General features: G+C 35.8%; 1 protein-coding gene across 2 annotated transcripts in view; it reads left to right on the top strand.

Annotated features, from left to right (window-relative positions):
• Positions 1–19,149, top strand: part of LOC120860211 (E3 ubiquitin-protein ligase UHRF2) — a 72,786-nt gene extending 53,637 nt beyond the window's left edge. Inside the window, exons 7-16 of one of the 2 annotated variants that reach the window (XR_005720267.1) lie at positions 44–167; positions 560–667; positions 3,434–3,538; positions 5,740–5,846; positions 9,226–9,388; positions 10,068–10,208; positions 11,999–12,156; positions 12,199–12,620; positions 17,039–17,137; positions 18,125–19,149. Coding sequence is in view for 1 of the 2 variants with exons in the window: in XM_040235991.1 (XP_040091925.1) it covers positions 44–167; positions 560–667; positions 3,434–3,538; positions 5,740–5,846; positions 9,226–9,388; positions 10,068–10,208; positions 11,999–12,092; positions 12,463–12,620; positions 17,039–17,137; positions 18,125–18,271 (1,246 nt within the window). In the remaining variant the exon portion in view is untranslated. The remainder of the gene's footprint in view (positions 1–43; positions 168–559; positions 668–3,433; positions 3,539–5,739; positions 5,847–9,225; positions 9,389–10,067; positions 10,209–11,998; positions 12,157–12,198; positions 12,621–17,038; positions 17,138–18,124) is intronic. The other variant, XM_040235991.1, reaches the window with a different exon arrangement.
• The last annotated feature ends 3,752 nt before the right edge of the window (positions 19,150–22,901 follow it).

Genomic DNA, 22,901 nt, shown 5'->3' with positions numbered 1-22,901 from the left:
ACATTAATATGATATTATCAAAATGCTTTTTTTTTTTTTTAAGGTATTGTCCTTCCTGTAAAACGGATTCTAGTGAAGTTGTAAAGGCTGGTGAAAGGCTCAAGATGAGTAAAAAGAAAGCCAAGATGCCATCAGCTAGTACTGAAAGCCGAAGAGATTGGGGCAGGGTAAAGAAGGAAGTCTTTTTCTTCCTAGCTATAATGTTTATAACTATAATTCAAGTTATAATGTTTTGATTCCAGTAGTAGTAATGGTATAAGTGATAATCTGAAATGTTAATAAATAACAATATTGACTAATCATATACATTGTTGGGATGTGCCTGATTGCCCAGTGGTTAAGCCTCTCCACTGCAAAGGGTGTGAATTGGATTCCTGGTTGGGGAACTAAGATCCTGCATGCTGAGCAGTGTGGCCCCCAAAAAAGGAAAAAAAAAATTGTTAAATATTAATCATATAAATTGTAGGGTTTTATTTTATTTGCATTTTATGGGAATTAAGGGCTTTCTTTAAGATTTAAAATAACTGATTTCTCAAACAACTTGTTTGGTACCTTGTAGGGAATGGCCTGTGTTGGTCGCACTAGAGAATGTACTATTGTTCCTTCCAATCATTATGGACCTATTCCTGGAGTTCCTGTTGGATCAACTTGGAGATTTAGAGTTCAGGTATGTTTCAGGTTGGCTTAGTCAAAAGAGTAAAATTGGGTATACCTCACATTGTAGCAGTGTTAGTGTTAGTTGATTCTAAGTGAACTAACATAGGTAGTATCATATGGCATTCACTTTTTAAAATGAACAGTTTCCTGTAGGATGATTAGGCACTTCTTCAGAGCTTAGCAGACAGAGGAACATAACATCGTGGACTTGGGCATCATCTAAGCCTTTGTATCACTTCGTTTTATTTTTCTGTTATTGTTATACTCTTTAAAGTTATTATTCAATATTCTGAAGAATTTTCCTTGCCAAAAAATGTAATATTTGAAATAGATCTTCTGTCATGCAGTAAGTTCTCATTTAATGTTATTGATCTGCAAGGAAGCTCACTTAGACAGTATTTTCTTTGGCAATAATTCTTCTCAGTGAATATTAAGATACTGGTCAGAGGAAATGTCAGACAATCCAAGGATTCGATTACTTCCCGTTTTCTCTTGAAGAAGACTCTTGTAGTTTTCTAATTTCTTCTTTAGAAAGATAATTTTTTCATTGTGAAAAATTTAATGTGGGAAAAAAAAAATCTCTTAGTTTCCAGTTAGAAAGGATTCTAAACTTTCAAGAGCTGAATAGCGCTGGTGCTTAGAACATTGATGAAATTTTATGATTAAAATAATGTAATACATATACTTAGCTTGAAATGTTGAATATTAGTGTATGATTTATATTTTAAAAACCTAATCTTTTCACTCATTTTCTGTTTCTAAAAGACAGTCACTTTAAAGTTCTGAATTTACCTCCTTATATCTAAATAACATATGGCTTTTGTCTGTATTTTGGTTTTGTTAACCTCTTTCTGTGGAAGACAGGCATTTAGTTTAACAAGTACTGTGTTTTTTACAAATGGAAAGTTTTTGGCAACCCTTTGTCCAGCAGGTCTGTTGGTGCCATTTTTCTGATAGCATTTTAAAATTAAGATATGTACATTTTTTGGACATAATGCTATCAAGCACTTAAGACTACAATATAGTATAAATAGTAGCTTTCATATGTACTGGGAACCCAGAAAATTCGTGTGGCTTGCTCTGTTGTGATATTCACTTTACTGCAGTGGTCTGGAGCCAAACCTGGAATATCTCTGAGGTATGCCTGTACAATAATATTTATTTTTTATACCATGCATTATTGATAATATTTATATATAAAATAAAAGTTATAAAATACACTTCATTTTAGTCGCTCAGTTGAGTCCGACTCTTTTCAACCACATGGACTGCAGCATGCCAGGCTTTCCTGTCGATTACCAACTCCCACTGAATTGTCTTGTTCTTTGGGGTTTTTTTTTTTTTTCTTTTTGTATACCTGTCATTCGTTCCCAAATTCTAAAAACCTCATTAATACAGTCTAAGATGACTTTGAAGCCATTGACTTGAGCAACTAGAAGGATAGATTTGCAGTTTAGGAAATAGGGAAGATTCAGCACAGATTTATTTTTGGGGTTGTTCATGAAGCTGAGAATCAGATGGCCCTTGCTTCTAAAGTACTTGGTGTTTCCAAGGCCTAAATCCAGGTTCTGTTGTTTTTATCATCTTCTCATTGACTTCTAATATACCTCTTTACCCAGCCCACTTTACAGCCTTGGATTTCAGTTTGCCTTACTCTGAGAACAGTGGTGTAATAAACAAATGAATAGAATACTTCTCTTGGGGAGTTTGAAGTACATGAAGAAGTGACACTTAGTTTAAGAATTAAAGGTATATGGGGAAATGTAGTAAGCCCAATGTAATAAACTAAAAATGAGTGCTATGTTTGAATATTACTGAGTAGTTGGGCTTAGATGTATAAACTCCATAAAGAAGAAACTGGATATAAGGATGAGAAAGTAAGTAGAAGCCCTGTTGAGAGAAGGTAACATATAATACTTAACTTGGGCTTGATATACTATTATGACCATTTAATACATGTTAAGCAGTTGAAAACTAAAAGCAGATTTGTTCTCTAAAGGGTTATTCTGTTTTTGATGGTTAGAACTAATTTGAAAGGAACAAAGCTGGAGGCAGTGAAAAAGGGTATGTTTTAAGTATTCATGACTCAAATTAGAATTATATTAGTGAATGTGGAAAATGATGGATTTGAGAAGATTAGGAAATCAAATCAGCAATATTTACAACCAGATGGGTTTGAAGAATACAAAAAAATGAAGCTGAAATAACTGTTGCCTGTCTGACTTGACTGGGTTTCTGCCTGCATTGCAGGAAACCTGGGTTCAATCCCTGGGTCCGGAAGATCCCCTGGAGAAGGGAATGACAACCCACTCCAATATTCTTGCCTGGAGAATTCCATGGACTGAGGAGTCTGGTGGGCTATAGTCCATGGGTTGCAGGGTCAGACATGACTGAGCGACTAACAATTTCACTTTGACTTGACTAGGGAACAGTACCATAATGAAAGATGAGAAATGAGGAGTTCTGGAACACTGATAGTAAATTATTTTTCACCTGAATTGAGCTGGAATTACCAATAGCACAGGATGATGATTATTTAATAGTTATTTTAAAACTCAAAATTCTAGGCCTGAGCAGTTTTACAAGTCATTACTTCAGTACCTGAGGAATATATAGTTGGGGAGAAGTCAAGTCTGAGCAAAACATGGAATTCTGGGTGACATTCAGTTCTTAGTTGGAAGCTTTTAGGATACAGTAACATATGTGAAACCATTTTGTAAATGTAACTTAATGAACTATTTGAAGATATTTTGAGTCTCACTTGATGTTATTATAGGTGAGTGAAGCAGGTGTCCATCGACCCCATGTTGGTGGAATTCATGGTCGGAGTAATGACGGCGCTTACTCTCTTGTCCTGGCTGGTGGATTTGCGGATGAAGTAGTAAGTCATGATGCAACCTTGTTCTTTAGAACCTGTCTTGATTATTCAGTAAAATACAGAAGCTTTGTCCAGGATAAATCCCATCTCTTTTAGCATCACTTTTGTGTTGAAGTGGTCAGTTCTATACAAGTAACATAGTAAATCAGTCAGTGTCCTTAATCATTGCATGTGCTGATTACTGCAATGAAAATAGTCACATTTTCTTTAGAGCTTATTTTATTTTGGGGATAATTGTAGATCGACAATTATTAGAAATAATACAGAAATGTCTGTGCCCTTTACTCAATTTGAGCCAACAGTAACATCTTGCAAAACTATAGCCCAATATCACAACCAGGATACTGACACTGCTATACATTGAGGACACTGAACATTTTCCTTACTGCAAGGGTCCCTCACATTGCCCTTTTTTAGCCACCATACTATTTCTGCTTCCCCAATACCCATTAACTCTAGACAACCACTAATTTGTTGTCCATTTCTATAATTTTTGTCACTTAAAAATTTTTTATAAATGGAATTTTATAGTGTATTATCTTTGGGATTGGCTTTATTCAGTCAGCATAATCCTCATTGTGGCATGTGTCAATAGTTCATTCCTTTCTATTGCTCAGTAGTGTTCCATTGATATAGGTGTATCACAGTGTAACCATTCACTCATTGCAGCAAATAATGCTGCAATAAACATTTGTGTACAGGGGGTTTTGTGTGTATAAATATGAGTCTTTGTTTCTTTGGGATAAATGCCCAAAAGTGTAATTGCTGGGTTGTATGGTAGTTGCACTTAGTAGCTGCTACTGCTGCTGCTAAGTCGCTTCAGTTGTGTCCGACTGTCTGCAACCCCATAGACGGCAGCCCATCAGGCTCCTCCGTCCCTGGGATTCTCCAGGCAAGAACACTGGAGTGGGTTGCCATTTCCTTTTCCAGTGCATGAAAGTGAAAAGTGAAAGTGAAGTCACTCAGTCGTGTCCAACTCTTAGCGACCTCATGGACTGCAGCCTCCCAGGCTCCTCTGTCCGTGGGATTTTCCAGGCAAGAGAACTGGAGTGGGGTGCAGTTGCCTTCTCCGTTGCATGATTAGTTCTTTAAGAAACTGCTTGCCCCTCAAAAAAATGGGGAGGAAAAAAAAAACTGCCAAACTGCCATTGTGAAGTCAATCCAGATACCATCTGGAAGACCATATCTGATCAATTTAAGAAGTATTCTGGACTTTTTAATATGTACTTTTTATTAGACTTTCTTCAAATGATGTATACACTGCAGATGAATTCCTTAATGCCTTATTCCTTAAAATATAAACCTCAGTGTTGAATCAACAGTGTTTAACCCAAACCTCAGTTTGGATCTGCAAAGGGTCACAAAAGTTTTAGGACATTTAAAAACACTTAAAATCATAAAATTTTAGTTCTGATTCTTAGTCCAAAGGAAAAATTAGATGAAAAACATTTATTACAAGCACGAATGAAGTAAAAAAAAATCATTTATATTCAGTCTGAATTAATTAAAATAATCTTGCATTGAAGAACCACTATTAAGAACCACTATTAAGATGGCATTAGTAGAAGTCATTTATATACTGATGGTTTTCTTAGTTTAAGTAGTGAATCAGATAGAAATTAACAATAATGATATAAATTTGTAGTTAAATTCTTTTCTAACTTTCTTCTTAATTATATGCAGTTGTCTTACCCAAATATAACTTGGGTAAACCCATAGATTTTGAAATGTGAGGAACCTACAATGCTATGAGGATTATAAATTTGAAAGTTATCAGCAAACTTGGATATGGTATAGAATGCTGTTGAGAAATCAGTTTTGGAATATTTATTAAAATGATGCCCTGTAAAGAACCTACAAACATAGTATTGATGTATTTATTTTAATAACATTGAATTAAATTAATATTCCCAACCTATAAGACCTTATTTTGTAACATTCTATAGATTATTTGTATATCACAAGAATAGCTATGTCTGGAGGTGTTGAAAGCTATAATATTAAAATGAAATCTTTAGATCAAGTGATACAGCTTGAAGGTATATTACATACAAGACTATATTTGAATTTTCCCTTATTTTGGTAGATACCTTGAAAGAACATGTCAGCTTATAGCATCCTAACCAAAGTTCTGGCTATGAAATAAGAATTGGTGAAATCATACCTGGATTTAGATGTTTAATGCCAAAAATGTTCTTCTGCAGGACCGAGGTGATGAATTCACATACACTGGGAGTGGTGGTAAAAATCTTGCTGGTAATAAAAGAATTGGTGCACCGTCGGCTGATCAAACATTAACAAACATGAACAGGTACTCTTTATTGTTGGAGTTTATAAAAACTGTTTAGAATTTGGGCTTTGTATTAACAGTTGGACTATAGGACATAATCTATAACTTACACTGTAGAGAAGAATCCTAAAGTGTAAGTTAATATAGCTAAAATAAAAATCTTATTACCTGATTAGTATATAAATACTTATAAACTTTCTAACTTATTTTTAGTATTATTCTTTTTTAAATGACGTAATTCCCAGTCTTAATACGTGTGCTTTGCATTTGGAAACATGTTGAAAACTTTGAAGAAAAGAAACCTATATAATTTAAGTGAAATTAAGGACAAGATGGCTTGCCTACTACCACGTAGGTCAAATTTTGTTCTACTAAACACAAATTTATCTTTTATAAAGTGACAGACTTCTTATTGGAAGAGACTAATGTGAAATAGTGTTATGTTTGGGAGCCACATTTATGTGCATGAAACATCAGCTAACTTAATCAGAACTACACAAGGTGCTTTTAGAATTTATGTCTTTTAAGTGTCTAAAAAAAATCGTTATGAAAGAGCCACCTTGTGCTAACTTTATCATATAGAAGTATTTATGATATTCCAGCTTCCATGGGAATATAAAGTTTAACTACAAATGTTTTATTTTGTAAATGCATGCTAGCACCAGAAATAGATTGTGACCCAAACCATCAGATAGCAATGACCACGTTGTAACTTGTCATAGTGATAATTTTGCAATGATAAAGTTGAAATTTTTTGTATTTTATTATTAAGAATATTTTGTGGAATAAAAGTGAGTTTCGCTTTCCTGAGTCTAAATCACTCAGTTTTAAGTAGTGTGCCCTTAATTTCTGATTACTGTGTAAAGAATATACTTTGTGGTTTCAAGACTTTTGTTGTATACCAAGTTATATAGAATCTGTTTTTATGTCTTCCTTCTATATTATTTCTGACAGTAGGATTATTATATTGAACCAGCAGAGGAGACAGGTCAGATTTGCTGGTGAAAACATTGTTGAGGTAGAAGTCTAGTCCCTATGCAGTCTTTTTCTAATGAGGAAGCAATTCTTAGGAGGAATGATCTTAAAAAGAATTAGAAATATTTTGATGTGTATTGTCAATGTATCTTGAATTTGCAAAAGGGCTTTTTCATGTCAAATCTGAAAATTATATATTTTTTTAAATAAGATTATTTGACTTGAATGAAACTTCCTTTGTAACTACCTCCACTTGTACATGAGTTTCTTTTCAAGCGTGGAAGAATCTAATAAGTATACCCTGTTTATCGTGTGTTACAATCTCAGAAAATAACTGACAGACAGTAAAAATGTCTATATTAATAAGGAAGGTAGTGAAAATGAAATAGTAACTCAGAAAAATTTCAGGATTAACTTATCACAGAGATGCTAACATTCCTTCAGTTAATTTATACACTGAGCTGTGCGTACGCCTTGCGATTGTAAAGACCTCTTCAGCAAAGATACCTATGTGTCTTACTATAAACATGAAAACTGAAGTAAAAGACCCTTAGCTTTGACTCATAGTATATTCTTTCCTGGAGTGTATATGTTCTGATTCCTTTTTCCTTCTCTACTGAGAGGTAGTTTGATACCTGCTCCTTGCTTTTAAGATGTTTGTTCCTATTTCTTCTCAGCTCTTCCACTTTATGAAACTGAAAAGGGCAGCAGGTAACCTGACCATCCTTTATCGGGACAATTAGAGGCAACTGATTGAGCTGTGGACAGAGTAATGGAAAAGCCTTTTGTTTTGCCTCGTTTCATCCTCTTGGATTCTTTACACAGACTTGAGCAGACTGCACACTTACATGAAACTGGAAGTGAGTTAATAATGCCAGTTAGTGGTGGCAGTCGTTATGACGGAAGGTACCTGTGGCACCAAAGCATTCTACTTATTAACAGGAAGATAGTACATATCTCTGTCTCAGTTCTTTTAGGGGATGAAGTATGTGTATCTCAGTAGATATTCCATAAATAATACCAACACTGGCACTGATGGCTACAGTTTCTTCTACTTGACAGGGTTTTAATGCATTTCCCATTTGAGATTTTAACCAAAAAAAGATAACTTGATGAGCTTTAATGAAACCTAAAAAAAATTTTTACAACAAAACACTTTAAGTTCATTTACTTTAACTATAATAGAGATTATAATAGATTAGTCATTTAGTCTTAATTTTTTTTTTTTGAGCCTGCATAAAAAGAACTGTACCCTGGAAAAAAGTATTTTGTTCATATCTGATTTTACCAGATTTCAGGGGAAGGTGTCTGTATATTTATTTTTTAACCTTAAATGTTCTCAGTGGATTCCACTTAAGTTAGGATACAGGTGTCTTACAGAAGGAATCCTCTACCTCATGGATCTCATGCCTGTTGATCTGAAGGTGGAGTTGATGTGATAATAATAGAAATAAAGTGTGCAATAAATGGAATATGCTTGAATCATCCTGAAACTATCCTCGCCCACCCCCATTCCACGGGAAAATTGTGTCCCATGAAACAGGTCTCTAGTGCCAGATAGGTTGGCTACTACAATCTTAGAGGAAAAATACTAACTTTAAATAGTTCTAGTTTGTCTTTTGGAGGGTAGGACTCTGTTTCCCCAAGAAAGGTCTTCTAATATCTAATAACCTTAATGATTAGTTACTATGAGATGAGTACATATACTAAAGAAGGATCAGCTAAATCAAGTGCTGCTTCCAGCTCAGTGTTCCTCCTTGTTCATGTGTCATCAGTAGAAGGTAGTGATCTTGAGCAGCCAAAAATCTTTATTGTCATGATTTAGCACAGGTATTTGAATGCTTCAGTTTTATTTAAACTTATCTTTTTACTGGAAATCTTTAAAGGATATCTTCATATTAAACTTGTTCTTTATTATCTTGTAAACTTTAAGGAATCTCTGTCTGGAATATGGAAAGTAGACCAAGAAAGGTCATTTGTACCTTGCAGACAAATTTATTTTTCTGGATTTCTTTTTACATTATTCCAACAATTTAACCTTATTCCCTTATCAAAAATAATGATTACAGCAGTCAACTTGCTTTAGTTTTCCAACTTTCTCCCTTCTCTCAACGACGTTATTTAAAGAAAATTCCATGTATTTTTAGTTGTTTTCTATTATACGTGGCACAGATGTTATTACTTTCAGAAGAACCCTACAGGCTATCTGAGAACCAATCCCCTGGCTTGGGGGTGACATCAGAAAACTGATTTGTCTTCTCTGCTGGTGGGGGAAAGCATAATCCTATTATCTGGAATAATATGGAAAGAATCATAGAATCTTAACCATCAGGTAAGGCATAATTCACCTTTTAAGTTAGCTAATGATGTGATTATATACTTCAAGAAAGATTACTTGGTATAAAGACTTTTTTTTATTTTTTAGGGCATTGGCCCTAAACTGTGATGCTCCATTGGATGATAAAATTGGAGCAGAGTCTCGGAATTGGAGAGCTGGTAAGCCAGTCAGAGTGATACGCAGTTTTAAAGGGAGGAAGATCAGCAAATATGCTCCTGAAGAAGGCAACAGATATGATGGCATTTATAAGGTGCTCTATCTGGCATGACATCTTGTTAGTCATTCTTCCTGGGCTTTCAAGACAGGGTTGCCACAGGGAACTGCTCTACTGTGGGTGGGCTAAAGGAAACAATAGACCTTCTTAGTTGGTCTTTCTACTTTTTCTAGAAATAAAACATGCACAAAACGAGCTCTTAATTTTGATACCATCTTTTAAGACTTACTTTAAGTCCCTAAAGGCAGAGTTATATTTGGGGTTAAGCTTTTTTATAAGTGATATTCTCTTATGATAAAACTGTTCAAATAACTTGGCCGTTGTAAATATTGGATTCTTATATCTTCCAGAATGATTTTAACTGTAATAGATTTTTCAAAGTAGAGCACATTATAATCTTAAAATAGGATGCATTCTTTGTTTTAAAAACGAAGGCATCTACTGCCACCATTTTAATCTACTATGTAAAATTATATTAATGAACATAATCTTACTACAACTTGAAATTTTAGCAGTCTGTCCTTATGGGAATTATCATAATTAGGAAATAAAGTCAAAACAATATTTTAGTGCATACTTCTTACTTACTATTCCAGCAAAGCCAGTATCTTTCAAAGTTGCATTTAGTTCTGCCAAGTTTACTTAAAACACTAACATAACATTTTGAATAAGTCTAAACCGTACATCTCAAACTAGCTGAAATATTATGATTTAGGTGGTGAAATACTGGCCAGAGATTTCATCAAGCCATGGATTCTTGGTTTGGCGCTATCTTTTAAGGAGAGATGATGTTGAACCTGCTCCTTGGACCTCAGAAGGAATAGAACGGTCAAGGAGACTATGTCTTCGTTTACAGGTTAGATTACATTTGTCTAGGCTACATTTGTGTTCATAAAACTGTATGCCTGTATACTGTGTGCCTTAACACTGGATATAACCCACAGCAGTTGATCAGTGGACTGTAAGGGGTGAGGAATGAGATCACACAAGTATAGGAAAGGAAAAGAAGTAAAAAAGCAGCCTCCTAGGTGTCAAACTGCCCTAAGACCAAGAATTATGCTTGGGGAAAACTGGGCTTGACAATGAAAAGTAAAATACATTTGACCCTTGAACACCACAGGCTTGAACTACATGGGTCCACTTACACACGGATTTTTTTTTTCAGTAGCAAATATTGCAGTACATTTCTGCAGTTGGTTAAATCCCCAGATGCAGAAGGCCATCCATAAGTTACTCAGGAATTTTTGACTTCTGTACAATTGGCCCCACCCTAACTTCCTGCATTGTTCAAGGGTCAACTGTATTTCCAATTCACTCTGGACTTTAAGTATGAGGGAAAGGGATACCTGAAATTGAGGTATAGGAGGCCTTGAGAAGGGAAGTTTTATCCTAGAGGGCACAGGGGGTGTGTCTCTGGTAGGGGAAGGGGGGAGGTGGCTTATAAGAGTGGTCTGCTTTCTACCCTTCTCACTTTTCCTCACCCCTTTTCTCTCTTCCCCCTCCAAGCTGCTTCCTTGTCCTGTCACCACCTTTAGTGCTTTGCCTTTTTTTTTCTCTTTGCCCATGCTTAGCTGTTAACCCATGTAAGACTTTGTTAGTTTTGTGTGCATAATGGATGGTATGGCTACATTCCCCCTCCACTGCCTATACACCCTAGACTTTGTCCCTGACACTGACTTCAGAGCATGGTTTGAGTTTATCCTCCATCATTCCCCATCACTGTGCTTCTCGTAAAGACTACCAGCTTTGTCATTTCCCCTGGCTCTGCCCACACTGCATGTGTAGGGGCTGAACTATGGGCAAGTGTCTGACCACCCAGGCAGGTGAGTGTGTCTCTTCTAGTGCAAGTCTGTTTTTTTGTTTTTTGTTTTTTTTCTTTTTAAACTCATGGAATTGTTTAAATGAGATCTGTCAGCTGGTAAAATAACTGCCAAAATCATTCCTTTTATAACTAAATATTTTTAAAACCTATTGTTAAATCCATTTTCAAAAGATTCTTTTTTCAGGTCTACTGTTCAGCAGAGCAGTATTCTAGATAGGTTAAATGTGAAACAGTTAAACAGAAAGAAGCATGTAAGCCAATCAGCTATGATGAGTTAATACCATTGAGACTTATAACATTTTGAGCTTTAAATATGAGTGTTATCACAAAGCATGTCCAAAAAAATGTATAGCCAATAAAACACAAGGGTAATCGGTAAGAATTTATTCCTTAAAGTCTTACCTTTTAGTTGATAAAGGATTCAGTAGTGTAGTGGCTTTAGGTCTTCTAAAGCTCTCCTGCCTTACCCTATCTGCCTGTTAATTTTAGGAGACAGAGACTTACCTTTCTATCTAATTCTACTTTCTTCCTCAAACTTTTTAAGCCACCTAGTCACAACTTGTAGACTGTTCTTTTCTCTTTTCAGTCTGAAACTAAGATCATGATGTTATAAAATGGAATATCTCAACAGTCAAAACTATCTTCTTACACTGAATTGGGGGATTTTTAATAATCTTTTGTCCTTTGAATTCTGTTTCTTTCAATGTCTGTGTCCTTTATATAAATCCTTTTAATTTAGGGAAAGTATAGATTCCTCCCCATTCCCCTTTAACCTCTCTTCTCTATGAAGGTTAAACCTACATTGCACTTTTTCCCCTCATCAGTATCCAGTAGGTTACCCTTCTGATAAGGAAGGGAAGAAGACCAAAGGACAGTCAAAGAAGGCCAGAGGAACCTCAAAAAGGCCATCTGCAGATGGTAGGTAATGATCTAAGGATGTAAATACAAATAACTTAGTTTTTAATAAAGGGAAATACTAAGAGTAAGCTGAAAAGGGGTGTGTGTGTGTGTGAAATACTAAGAGTTAAGCTGAAAACTCATAAGAAATTAAAAGAAAAAGGGGTGTGTGTGTGTGTGGTGTGTGTGGGTGTGTGGTGTGTGTGTGTGTGTGTTGGGATATTTGTGCATTTGAAAAATGTCAGAGCCTAAACAGCAAAGTATCCTAAACTATGGGAAACTTAGATGCTGCTTTATGCTCGTTATCTTCATGTTAAGCATAATTGGTGCCGGTTAACTCATCTGCTTAGAACCACTTGTAGTCTGCTGATATATTTTTAAATAAATCTAGATGATTGTCCAAGTGCCTCCAAAGTCCTCAAACCATCAGATTCAGCAGAAGCAGTTGAGGCTTTCCAACTAACCCCTCAGCAGCAACATCTAATCAGAGAAGATCATCAAAACCAGAAGCTATGGGATGAAGTTCTTGCATCTCTTGTGGAAGGACCAGTATGTAAAGATTTTTTTAAAGAGTTTCTAATATTAATAAATGATGGAAAATAATTTCCCTATGAATTATCATTTTCACAAGGCAGTTAAAACTTGATCCTTTTATCCAAGCTTTTCATTCAGTTGCTCCTTTCAGAAATGAGGCAGCACTCAAATGCTTTTAAGTTGATTTTAGGCCTCTTAGATGTTGGTTTTTTGACTACTTTGTGCTTAAACTGTATGAGGTACTTTTCATAGGGAGAATTTTCAGTTGTGGAACACATTCAATTTAATCTAAAACTCATCAGGAAAGTTTTGTTCCAAGTTACCTAATAGAATAAGTTTCAAGCAGTTCAGCGCAATTTTCAGTGCTCATATGTTTAGCCTAGGAGTAAAATAAAAACCAGCATATAAGTATTTCCTATGTTTTTTATTTTTTTTGTTTTCTTTGATAATCATAACATTTTAAAGTGAAAAGGAATTTCAAGTTTAACTGATGTCTGGGTTTTGTGTTAAGCTGTGTTTTGCAATGAATTTTTATTATCAAATCCCAAAAGGTAAAGTTCCAAATGTAAATGTCTATTCATTCTTGGCTCACTTGCTTTTGTGTCTCAGTTTACTTTTAAGTTTGATTCTTCAGTTTTCTTAGATATTAGACCTTTGTCAGGTGTAGTGCATGACTCTTCTGTTTTCTTTCCTTCAAAGTATGTGATGTGCAGCTGTCGTGGGTGGACTCTAGTAACCTCTCTTGAAATTCCATTTGATCACCTTTTAGTAGTTTCTTCCTTCCTATGTTCTCTTCATTTTCTGAGGGCATTGGCCAGAACTTCTCTGTGTTTGAAATGGGGTTAATGCATATCGTATATGCGCCTCTTATGTGGATTAGAGGAAACTCTCATAGTTTTTGTGTTGCTTTTAGTCATCATTATGGAAAAATCTTCCTGATACGATTTTTAGACTAAGGGATGAATCAGTTCAGTTCAGTCACTCAGTCATGTCTGACTTTTTGCGACCCCATGAACTGTAGCATGCCAGGCCTCCCTGTCCATCACCAACCCCTGGAGCCTACCCAAACTCATGTCCATTGAGTCGGTGATGCCATCAACCATCTCATCCTCTGTCGCGCCCTTCTCCTCCTGTCCTCAGTCTTTCCCAGCATCAGGGTCTTTTCAAATGAGTAAGCTCTTCGCATCAGATGGCCAAAGTATTGGAGTTTCAGCTTCAACATCAGTCCTTCCAATGAACACCCAGGGCTGATCTCCTTTAGGATGGACTGGTTGGATCTCCTTGCAGTCCAGCAGACTCTTCAACAGTCTTCTCCAACACCACAGATCAAAAGCATCAGTTCTTCGGTGCTCACCTTTCTTCACAGTCCAACTCTCACATCCATACATGACCACTGGAAAAACCATAGCCTTGACTAGACGGACCTTTGTTGATAAAGTAATGTCTCTGCTTTTTAATATGCTGTCTAGGTTGGTCATAACTTTTTTCCAAGGAGTAAGCGTCTTTTAATTTCATGACTGCAATGACCATCTGCAGTGATTTTGGAGCCCAGAAAAATGAAGTCTTCCATTGTTTCCCCATCTATTTGCCATGAAGTTATGGGACCAGATGCCATGATCTTCGTTTTCTGAATGTTGTGCTTTAAGCCAACTTTTTCCCTCTCCTGTTTCACTTTCATCAAGAGGCTTTTTAGTTCATCTTCACTCTGCCATAAGGGTGGTGTTATCTGCATATCTGAGGTTACTGATATTTCTCTGGTAATCTTGATTCCAGCTGTGCTTCTTCCAGCCCAGCGTTTCTCATGATGTACTCTGCATAGAAGTTAAATAAGCAGGGTGACAGTATACAGCCTTGATGTATTCCTTTTCCTATTTGGAACCAGTCTGTTGTTCCATGTCCAGTTCTAACTGTTGCTTCCTGACCTGCATATAGGTTTCTCAAGAGGCAGGTCAGGTGGTCTGGTATTCCCATCTCTTACAGAATTTTCCATAGTTTTTTGTTATCCACACAAAGGCTTTGGCATAGTCAATAAAGCAGAAATCGATGTTTTTCTGGAACTCTCTTGCTTTTTCGATGATCCAGCAGATGTTGGCAATTTGATCTCTGGTTCCTCTGCCTTTTCTAAAACCAGCTTGAATATCTGGAAGTTCACAATTTGTAGTGAAGGAGATTTATGGAATACCCTTTTTCTTTGTTTGTTTCATTTATAAATATAATATTTTGGGTTGTCCTTGGGTAGAATGAGACTTACATGTTTGGAGGATAGAGAAAAGTGAGTTAGGTCTGTGAGCAGTGTTGACTTGGCATATAGAGTCTTGACTTTGGTATGTAAGAGCCATTTTCACTTAGAGCAAATAAGAAACAACAAGCAGTTGTTGATTATGGTCTAATTTTCTGGTTGGAGAGGATACAGCTGGGTTAGTGGTAACTCAGGTGAGTCCCAGCTGTGAATGGGCAGAAGACAGAGTAGCAGATACAGGTGAAGGATAGTGACATCTGGGTGCCCATGAAAGATCTCTTTTGCACAGTTGTTGTCTGGATGGAACATATGTATTAAACTTCAATCTGAGGCTTTTGATATATCATGTGTATCAATTTAAAAAAATCAAAGTCATCAAATCCTGCAAGACTTGATAGATATGTGCAAATCAATCTCTTCTTTTAGTGTAACTTTTTTGTGAAAGTCACCACTTGACAGTTCTCAAACCAGCAATAAAACCCTGCCCTCTGGTGGCAGGATCTTATATACCTAGGTCAGGTGGCTGTAACCTTGCTGTTAGTGGTTACCCTGCATAGGCTTCATGCCCATTCTTTTCAGATAAACCAAGAACAACAAATCAGATTTTAGCCAGCTGTGACTTTTAAATAAGTGCATATATTACATATATACATTTATATCCAAACACCTTCCCAAGGCCTTACCTGATCTGGCATCCCTACCAACCTCTGCATTCCCTTCTTGCCACTCTTCCCCTCAAAACTGCTTCAGCCACAGCGACATTTGTGCTTTTTAAACACACTGAGCCTGTTCCTATTCCTGGACCTTTACACATATGCTATTTCTCTGACTGGCATTCTCCTCTCTGTATCTTCATGTAGCTCATGCCTTTATATCCTGTAACTCTCTACTAAGTACTACACTCCCCAAAGAGGGCTTCCCTAGCTATCTTTTCTGAAATAGACCCTCTTTACCCTGTTGCTTTAATTTGCTTTGTTTCCTCAGTTATGACTATCTGAAATTGAATTTTTAAAAATTGGCTCTCCTAAGGGAATATAAAGTTCTCTGAGAACAGCGACTTGGCCTTTTCGTTACTCTTTGTAGATGGGTACCTAGCACATTGTAGGAACTCAAAATGTTGATGCTACATATGCTTATATTGCACTGTGAAGGTACTGGGGAAATAAAGTCGTTTGACAGAGAGAGGGACTTGGTATTAAAGTTTTTTCCACATCTCCCCAGAACCGGTATATTCTTCTTGTGTGTTGGATAATACTGTATTGATAATTCACTTGACTTTTATAATCCAGGTTTATAAATAAGTTAGTATCAAGATATAAATATGAAATGTAATCCTTGTTTGTTTGGGTTTTTTTACCTGAAATTCTTATAGATTTTACTTTTTCTATTAACAGAACAAATATAAAATACACACCCCCACTACCCAAAAATAACTGAGTGGAGGATTATCCTGGTGACTATTCAAAAAACTACTTTGCATTCTAGGTTAAACAGCTTGGATAAAATAGAACACAATAATGGCTTTTGAAGATTAAAGAGTACTCATTTGATCATGTTTGCTTTAGAAAGCTTGACCTTCTATAATTTAATCCCAGTTTGAGTAAATGTTAGCAATAGGAAAATAGGGGATTTTTGGATTGGGGCAAAATATCACAGAAAATTATCCTAGGAATATAAATACATTGATTCTTTGGGGTTTTTTATACTAGAGTATTATTGCCAAGTGGTTTCATCTTTTTCAGCATAAAAAATAAGTATTGAAGTTTTATAAGAGTAAAGGGTGAATAGATATATTAGAATATATATAGATATATTTAGAATACCATGGAGCTTTTTGAAAATCTGTATGTAATGACCTTGAGACAAGTTGTTCATGATTTTTTCAAGTGAAAAATAGTAAACTCTGAAATATGAGGTTTTCTTTTTAAAGTCATATCTTGACTTTGCAAACTTTGCGACTGAATCCTAAGATTTAAAAACTAATACGTTTATCTTACGGATGAGATTTCTGCAGTTTCCTATTACACAGTTGCTTGTAGTTACAACCACTACTTGATTTTGTTTTTTCTTGATAGAAAGCATATATACTAAATGCGATTGACACTCCCGCCCCCCCCCCCCCCCGCTCTTTGGAATTCTGTTAATATATTATGAAATGCTAACCTTTTTTTCTTTCGCTTGGGTACCATTTTAGAATTTTCTGAAAAAATTGGAACAATCTTTTATGTGTGTATGCTGCCAGGAGCTAGTTTACCAGCCTGTGACAACAGATTGCCTCCACAATGTCTGTAAAGTAAGTAGAATTCCTTTCTCATTTTCCGTTATTAGGCGAGGAGGCACACTAACCTCCAAACCTGTTTTTAGCTCATGAAAAAGCAGTTTTTTCCATGAAGCAGAATAGATAGGGAACCTTGCTGGATAGGAAGCATTTAATTTCATCTTGGTGGTGAATGCACATTTTAATTCTACAGCAGTTCAAATCTATAGTCTCCACATTCTATCACATTTGAAATTATTGAAGACGAGTTGAAATGGAAAAGAAAGTAAGGTGTTGCTGGTGTTTTCTATTACAACTTATGTATGTCTCAGACTGAAATAATTCTGTATACTTAACAGAATCTAGAACAAATTCTGTCTGGCAGCATGCCCAGAGGAGTTGTGTATTGTCTTATCAGTGTGGTATAAAAGGAATTTGAATTTCAGTCAAACCAAGGTTGGAATCTTGTTCTGCTGCTTGGTGGTTATATGTCCTGACCTAACTTCTGAGGTTTAGTTTCTTTTGAAAAATGGAAACAGACTTTCCACATAAGAGTTTGTATCTGACCTTGAGTCAGTTAAATATTATCTTTTTGGAAAACACATTATATAAAATAGATAATGTAGTTTTAAGGAGGGAAGTCCTGAGTTTTTTTTTTTTTTTTTTCTTTAGTGCCCCATCAGGAAAGATAAGGATTAAAATCCAACCTAGGTGAGGCTAGTGGGAACCATGCAGAATTCTAACACTCATTTCACTGAATGAGGAAATTTATATAAAAATTGTCATTTGCCTGAAGTCTCACAGTGTGTGTTATAGGTGGAACTGAAGCCTTGTCTGTAAGTTCATTTTCATACTGCAGGTTCAGGCCTTGACAGTTGTTCATCTTTTATGTTTCTCTTGTTGCCAAACTGTAAGTTTCTAGTTCTATTCAAAAGCCTAAATTGTTGAGTATTTTCTATATGCTTTACCCTCAGATGAAATCAGGTGTGTTTACTTTTCATTTTGATTTTGGTTTTGCCTTAGGATTGTTTGCAGCGCTCCTTTAAGGCTCAAGTGTTCTCCTGTCCTGCTTGCCGGCATGATCTTGGCCAGAATTACATCATGATTCCCAATGCAGTTCTGCAGACTCTACTTGACCTTTTCTTCCCTGGCTACAGCAAAGGACGATGATCTGTCTACTACTGTGTTGCTCCCCATGGCTTTTTGGACAATAAGGAATCTAAAATGGTTGGGGGTGGTTGGGAGGGGTGGAAGCAATGGTGGACCATATCTCACGTTCTGAAGCAGCTAATCCTCTTTCCTACATAGCCATCATCTTGTGTGTGTAGTAAGAGGCCCATTTCTCAACTGTCTTTTAAATATCAAAAGGTAGTTCTTGTCAGTTAACAACTAGTTTTAATGAGTAAGAAGTCAAAGCCTCAGCTCTAGTTGATATACAAGTTATGATTTATTTTGCAACTACCTCAGGACAGAAAAGATTTATGGGGATTTTTTAAATCATTGAGAAATTAGTTAAATGAAATTTTAGCTACACACTGCCTCCCAAATATTAGTTGTGCCTGGTTCATGTAATTTGATTTTAGAAAAGGAAGTGACACTTGAGATTGTTGGAATGAACGCAGCTTCTGTAGTATGCATAATACATTTTTAATGTCTTCTTCCATTACAGTGTGTGTTTTGCAAGAACAGGTTCATTTTTTAGCCCATTTTGTGAGCTCCATTGTGCTTTTTTCTGGTGTTTTACGCAAGTTGACTACTAATGAAAACAATATGAATGCATCGTTGCTGCATTAGTGTAATGTGGTGTGGTTTTGCACTTAAAAGAGGTATTCAGACGATCTAGTTGTAAATTTCATGAAAAGCCTCTTCTGTACTAGTCAAATTGCTTTTAGTGAGTCTCACCAGTGGTTTTACATCTGCAGAGCATTGAGGACTGGGCTGACTTTTTGAGAGGATTGAAATTGCTTCATATTGTGATCCTAAATTTTATATTCACTATATTCCCTAAAGTATACCTTAATAAATATTTTATGATCAGAAAAAAAATAGCTCATCTTGCTTCACTTTTTTACATTTGTATGGCTTATATTTGTAGGTATCTTTAAGAATTAGTCACTTCCAGAGTATTTCAGTGTGTGTTTTTACTGAAACAGACATTATGCACAATTTTTTACTCTTGATTTTTGGTATTGAGAACTAGTATGAAATCTTAAGTACTAAAGGACAGATTTCACCTTGAATTTGATCTTTTTTTTTTTTTTTAACTAAATGGGGTAAATTTTCAAATTAAGAACCTAGTGACTATTTTATCTATAACATCTCAGTCTTATGTTCAATTTTAGCATAATCAGTGATACTTGTTTCACAGACATGAGAATATTCTAAAACAGTTCTAGTTTCTAAAACTAAATTTTCACAAAAGTTTAATATTAAGTCAGTTTTCCTGCCCTTAAATACAGAGTCATAAATATAGCCAGTATTTATTGAATATTTGCTTTGCATTTATTCATTTTCACGTGTACTCACTTAATCCTACTGACAGTCCTAATAGGCAGAACTTCTTACCCCTTGTTATGGATGAATATCAAAGGCACAGAAAGGTTAAGAAACTGGCCAAAGTTCATTGGACAGGGGAGTGACAGAGCTGTGCTATACACAGGCCATCTGAGTCTAAACCTGGTAGTCTACTTTGGGCTACATAGGCTTACACTTGAATATAAGCCAAAACTGGTTTCAGAACTTTTCCTGCATTCAGTTAAGCTCAAACACAGTGATTGGAGCTACTGTCAGCGAGGGCTAGTTTTAAACATTGGAGTCGTTTTTATGTTGAATAAATTAGGTTGAAAATGAATCATTAAATTGCATCATCTGGTGTTGGCCATATTGATCCATGAAGAATGGGGAATACCTTCCGGTTTCAACTACTTGAACTGGTTCTACTACTTTTATTAGGAACATAAAGGATTCCCACATTTATGGTATCTATTTGTTTAACTTTGCTATAAAATGATAGACTGTGAATAAAAAAACTGAGTACAGTTTAACATGTTCAGAAGTGTCAAGAATGTCTCAAAGCTAAACAGTTTTATGTTGCTCAAGCTTTTTTTGAAGACAAGTTTTTTTTAACATAAAGCATAGGAAGTTTAAAAAAATTAATGGTAATTATATCCTCAAATCTAGTAAATATTTGTTCAAATTTATCTTGTCTCAAATATCATAAATGGATCTTTAAGTTTGTTTGAATTAGGACCCAAATAGACTTTAAATTGTTACTACCTGCTATCTTAGTATCGTTAATTTGTGTATATCTCCTGACTCTTTTTTTTTTTTTTGCCCTTTATAATTTGCATTTTGAAATGTCAAAAGCCTTTCAAACAATAGATTTTGCCAGTTGTAACCATGTGGTACAGTTTAACCTATTTTCTCCTAAATTGGTAGTTAGAATTCAAGAGTGACCAGATTTAGACTTAAAAGTGTGCTTAGGTAAGCAGCAAGACTTCATAAGTGTTGTAGTTGTCCATCAAGAAGGTGGAACATAATATTTGATTGTCTCTTAAGCATAAGTTTGAAAGATGAGATTTTTACTGGATTCTGTTACATTTAGTAGGTTATAGTGACTGCTAAGCACTCAGCCACTTTCATAAGGGCAAGAGTTTTGGAACTTTCTTTTTTCTAATTAGAGTTCTAGCTTTAGAACTTACTTCTAAATAATGTTCAGTCATCAAATATGTGCATGCTAGTGTGTTTCAGTGTTCTAGGTGGTCTTTGGGGAGCTGGCAATCGAAAACACCATTAGCTCTCTCCCAACCCTGTTGTGAGCGTTTGGCTAACATAAGGGGGCCCTGCCTATGTAAAGCTTAAAGCTTTGGATTCAGTATAGATTCTGCTTACAAGAGCTGGCTGGAGAATCTGCTCTGACTTGCCCATTGTGTATTTCTCTTTATGTACCAGGGACAAAACCTTTCCCTATTCTTCAGGACCCTCTGAAGATAGAGCTCATGAAGGTCTACCTGTCTGATTTGAGGAAATTGAGCTTGATGGCCTACCAGTTCACAGTGAGAAGAGTTTTAAATCTCTGAAAGAACTGATATTTAGTAACTTGGATTAATCAGACACTACACAGAAGAAGATTAAACACCAGTCACTGGACATAAGAAATCAAGAGACAGCTCGAGGGACTAAACAGGCTGACCAAATGATGTATTGAAAAAAATGAATTAAAGAATAAGGGTTTTACAAGTATATTCTCAAGTATAAAATGACATTGTTTTGGTAGAATGGGAACAAGCTGCTGTACAAAAATAATTTGAGATTAGAATTCTTGGAAATAAACCACTGTCAAAGGAAAATGCAACAGACAAAACAGAATGGACACTGCCAGAATTTGCAGATACTGCTAAGTAATCCATTATATGAGTATCCTGCAATCTGTATTAATCTACTGATGAACGTTTGGGTTGTTTCAGGATTTTGCTCTTATAAGGCATGCTGCTGTGAAACTTCGTGAATCTTTCAAAAAGTTTGACATCTCTTACAAAATTAAATATGTGTTTAACATATAACCCATCAATTTCATTAATAATTATTAGGAAAAATGAAGACCTGTTTCTAAAGCAGTTTGTATCATTTTGTATTATTGAGAGTTCAGATTGCTTCACATCCTAAAACTTTATTTTGTTCTTTCATTTCATTATAACCATTCTGGATAGAGGGCTTATTGTATCTTTTGGAGACAAGAGAGGGTTGAAAATTCAGTGACCAGTATGACTGTGGTGACTACCAGCTATACTTTCCACCAGCTGTTTCTGGCTCAACTGCGTATGTTAGGATTATATATCCCAGCCTCCTTGTGGCTGGCTAGGACTGTGTGACCAGTTAGTTGTGACATAAGTGCTGTGTGTCACTTATGGACAGATCATTTCATTGCCCTTCAGAGCTTTTTCCCCCTTCCATGGAGACACGTAGCATCCAGATAAACTTTTGTACCAAAGTGGGGTCCCCAGCCAACTTGTGATATACATGCAACACGAGTGTGAAGTACAGTTTAAGAACCTAAGGTTTTTGAGTTTTTAATATTTTTGAACTACAACTTCTACTGTTTTTAAACTAAATTCCTAAATATCCAAACTAATTGATAAAGCTATTGATAAATTGGTTGATAATGTGGTAGGCAATCTCTAAGATGGTCCCCAATGATCTCTACCTCCTAGGCTTCATGCCCTTTGTAATCTCCCCTCTGTGAGTGTGGGCTGGAATGCTTTCATCTTGTTCATGTAAGGTAATGAACAGAAGGGATGTTACTTACAAAGTTAGGTACTGTGGCTTACTCTTGGGCACCCTCTCTTGCTCATTCTGGGAGAAGCTGGCTGGCATATTTTAAACTACCTTACAGAGAGGCTTATGTGGCAAGAAACGGATGTCTCCAACCAACAGCCAGCAAGGAGGTGAGCATGAAAGTGGATTCTCCTCCACTCAAGGCTTGAGCCTCTATGACTCAAGTATATACTTGATAAATATGCTGTTTTACACATTGTTCGTCCCCTATTGGTAATTATTTTCTCTACCCTCTTTCAGGATTTATCTCTGTCTTTTAAATTTTCAGAAATTCAATTATGATGTGACTAAGCTTGGATTTCTTCAGGTTTTTCTTGTTTGAGGTTCATTCAGCTTCTTGAATCTAGATTTTATCTTCTGTCAGATCTGGAAACTTTCCAGCCATTATTTTTTCAAGTGTGATTTCAGTCCTGAACTTTTTTTTCTCTCCTTCGGAACTTCAATGACATGAATGTTGGTTTTGTTA

This window comes from Oryx dammah, unplaced genomic scaffold, assembly GCF_014754425.2.
Source record: "Oryx dammah isolate SB20612 unplaced genomic scaffold, SCBI_Odam_1.1 HiC_scaffold_11050, whole genome shotgun sequence".
Taxonomy (NCBI): domain Eukaryota; kingdom Metazoa; phylum Chordata; class Mammalia; order Artiodactyla; family Bovidae; genus Oryx; species Oryx dammah.
The sequence above is the reverse complement of the archived record's forward strand: the minus strand, read 5'-3'. Positions and strand labels throughout refer to the sequence as shown.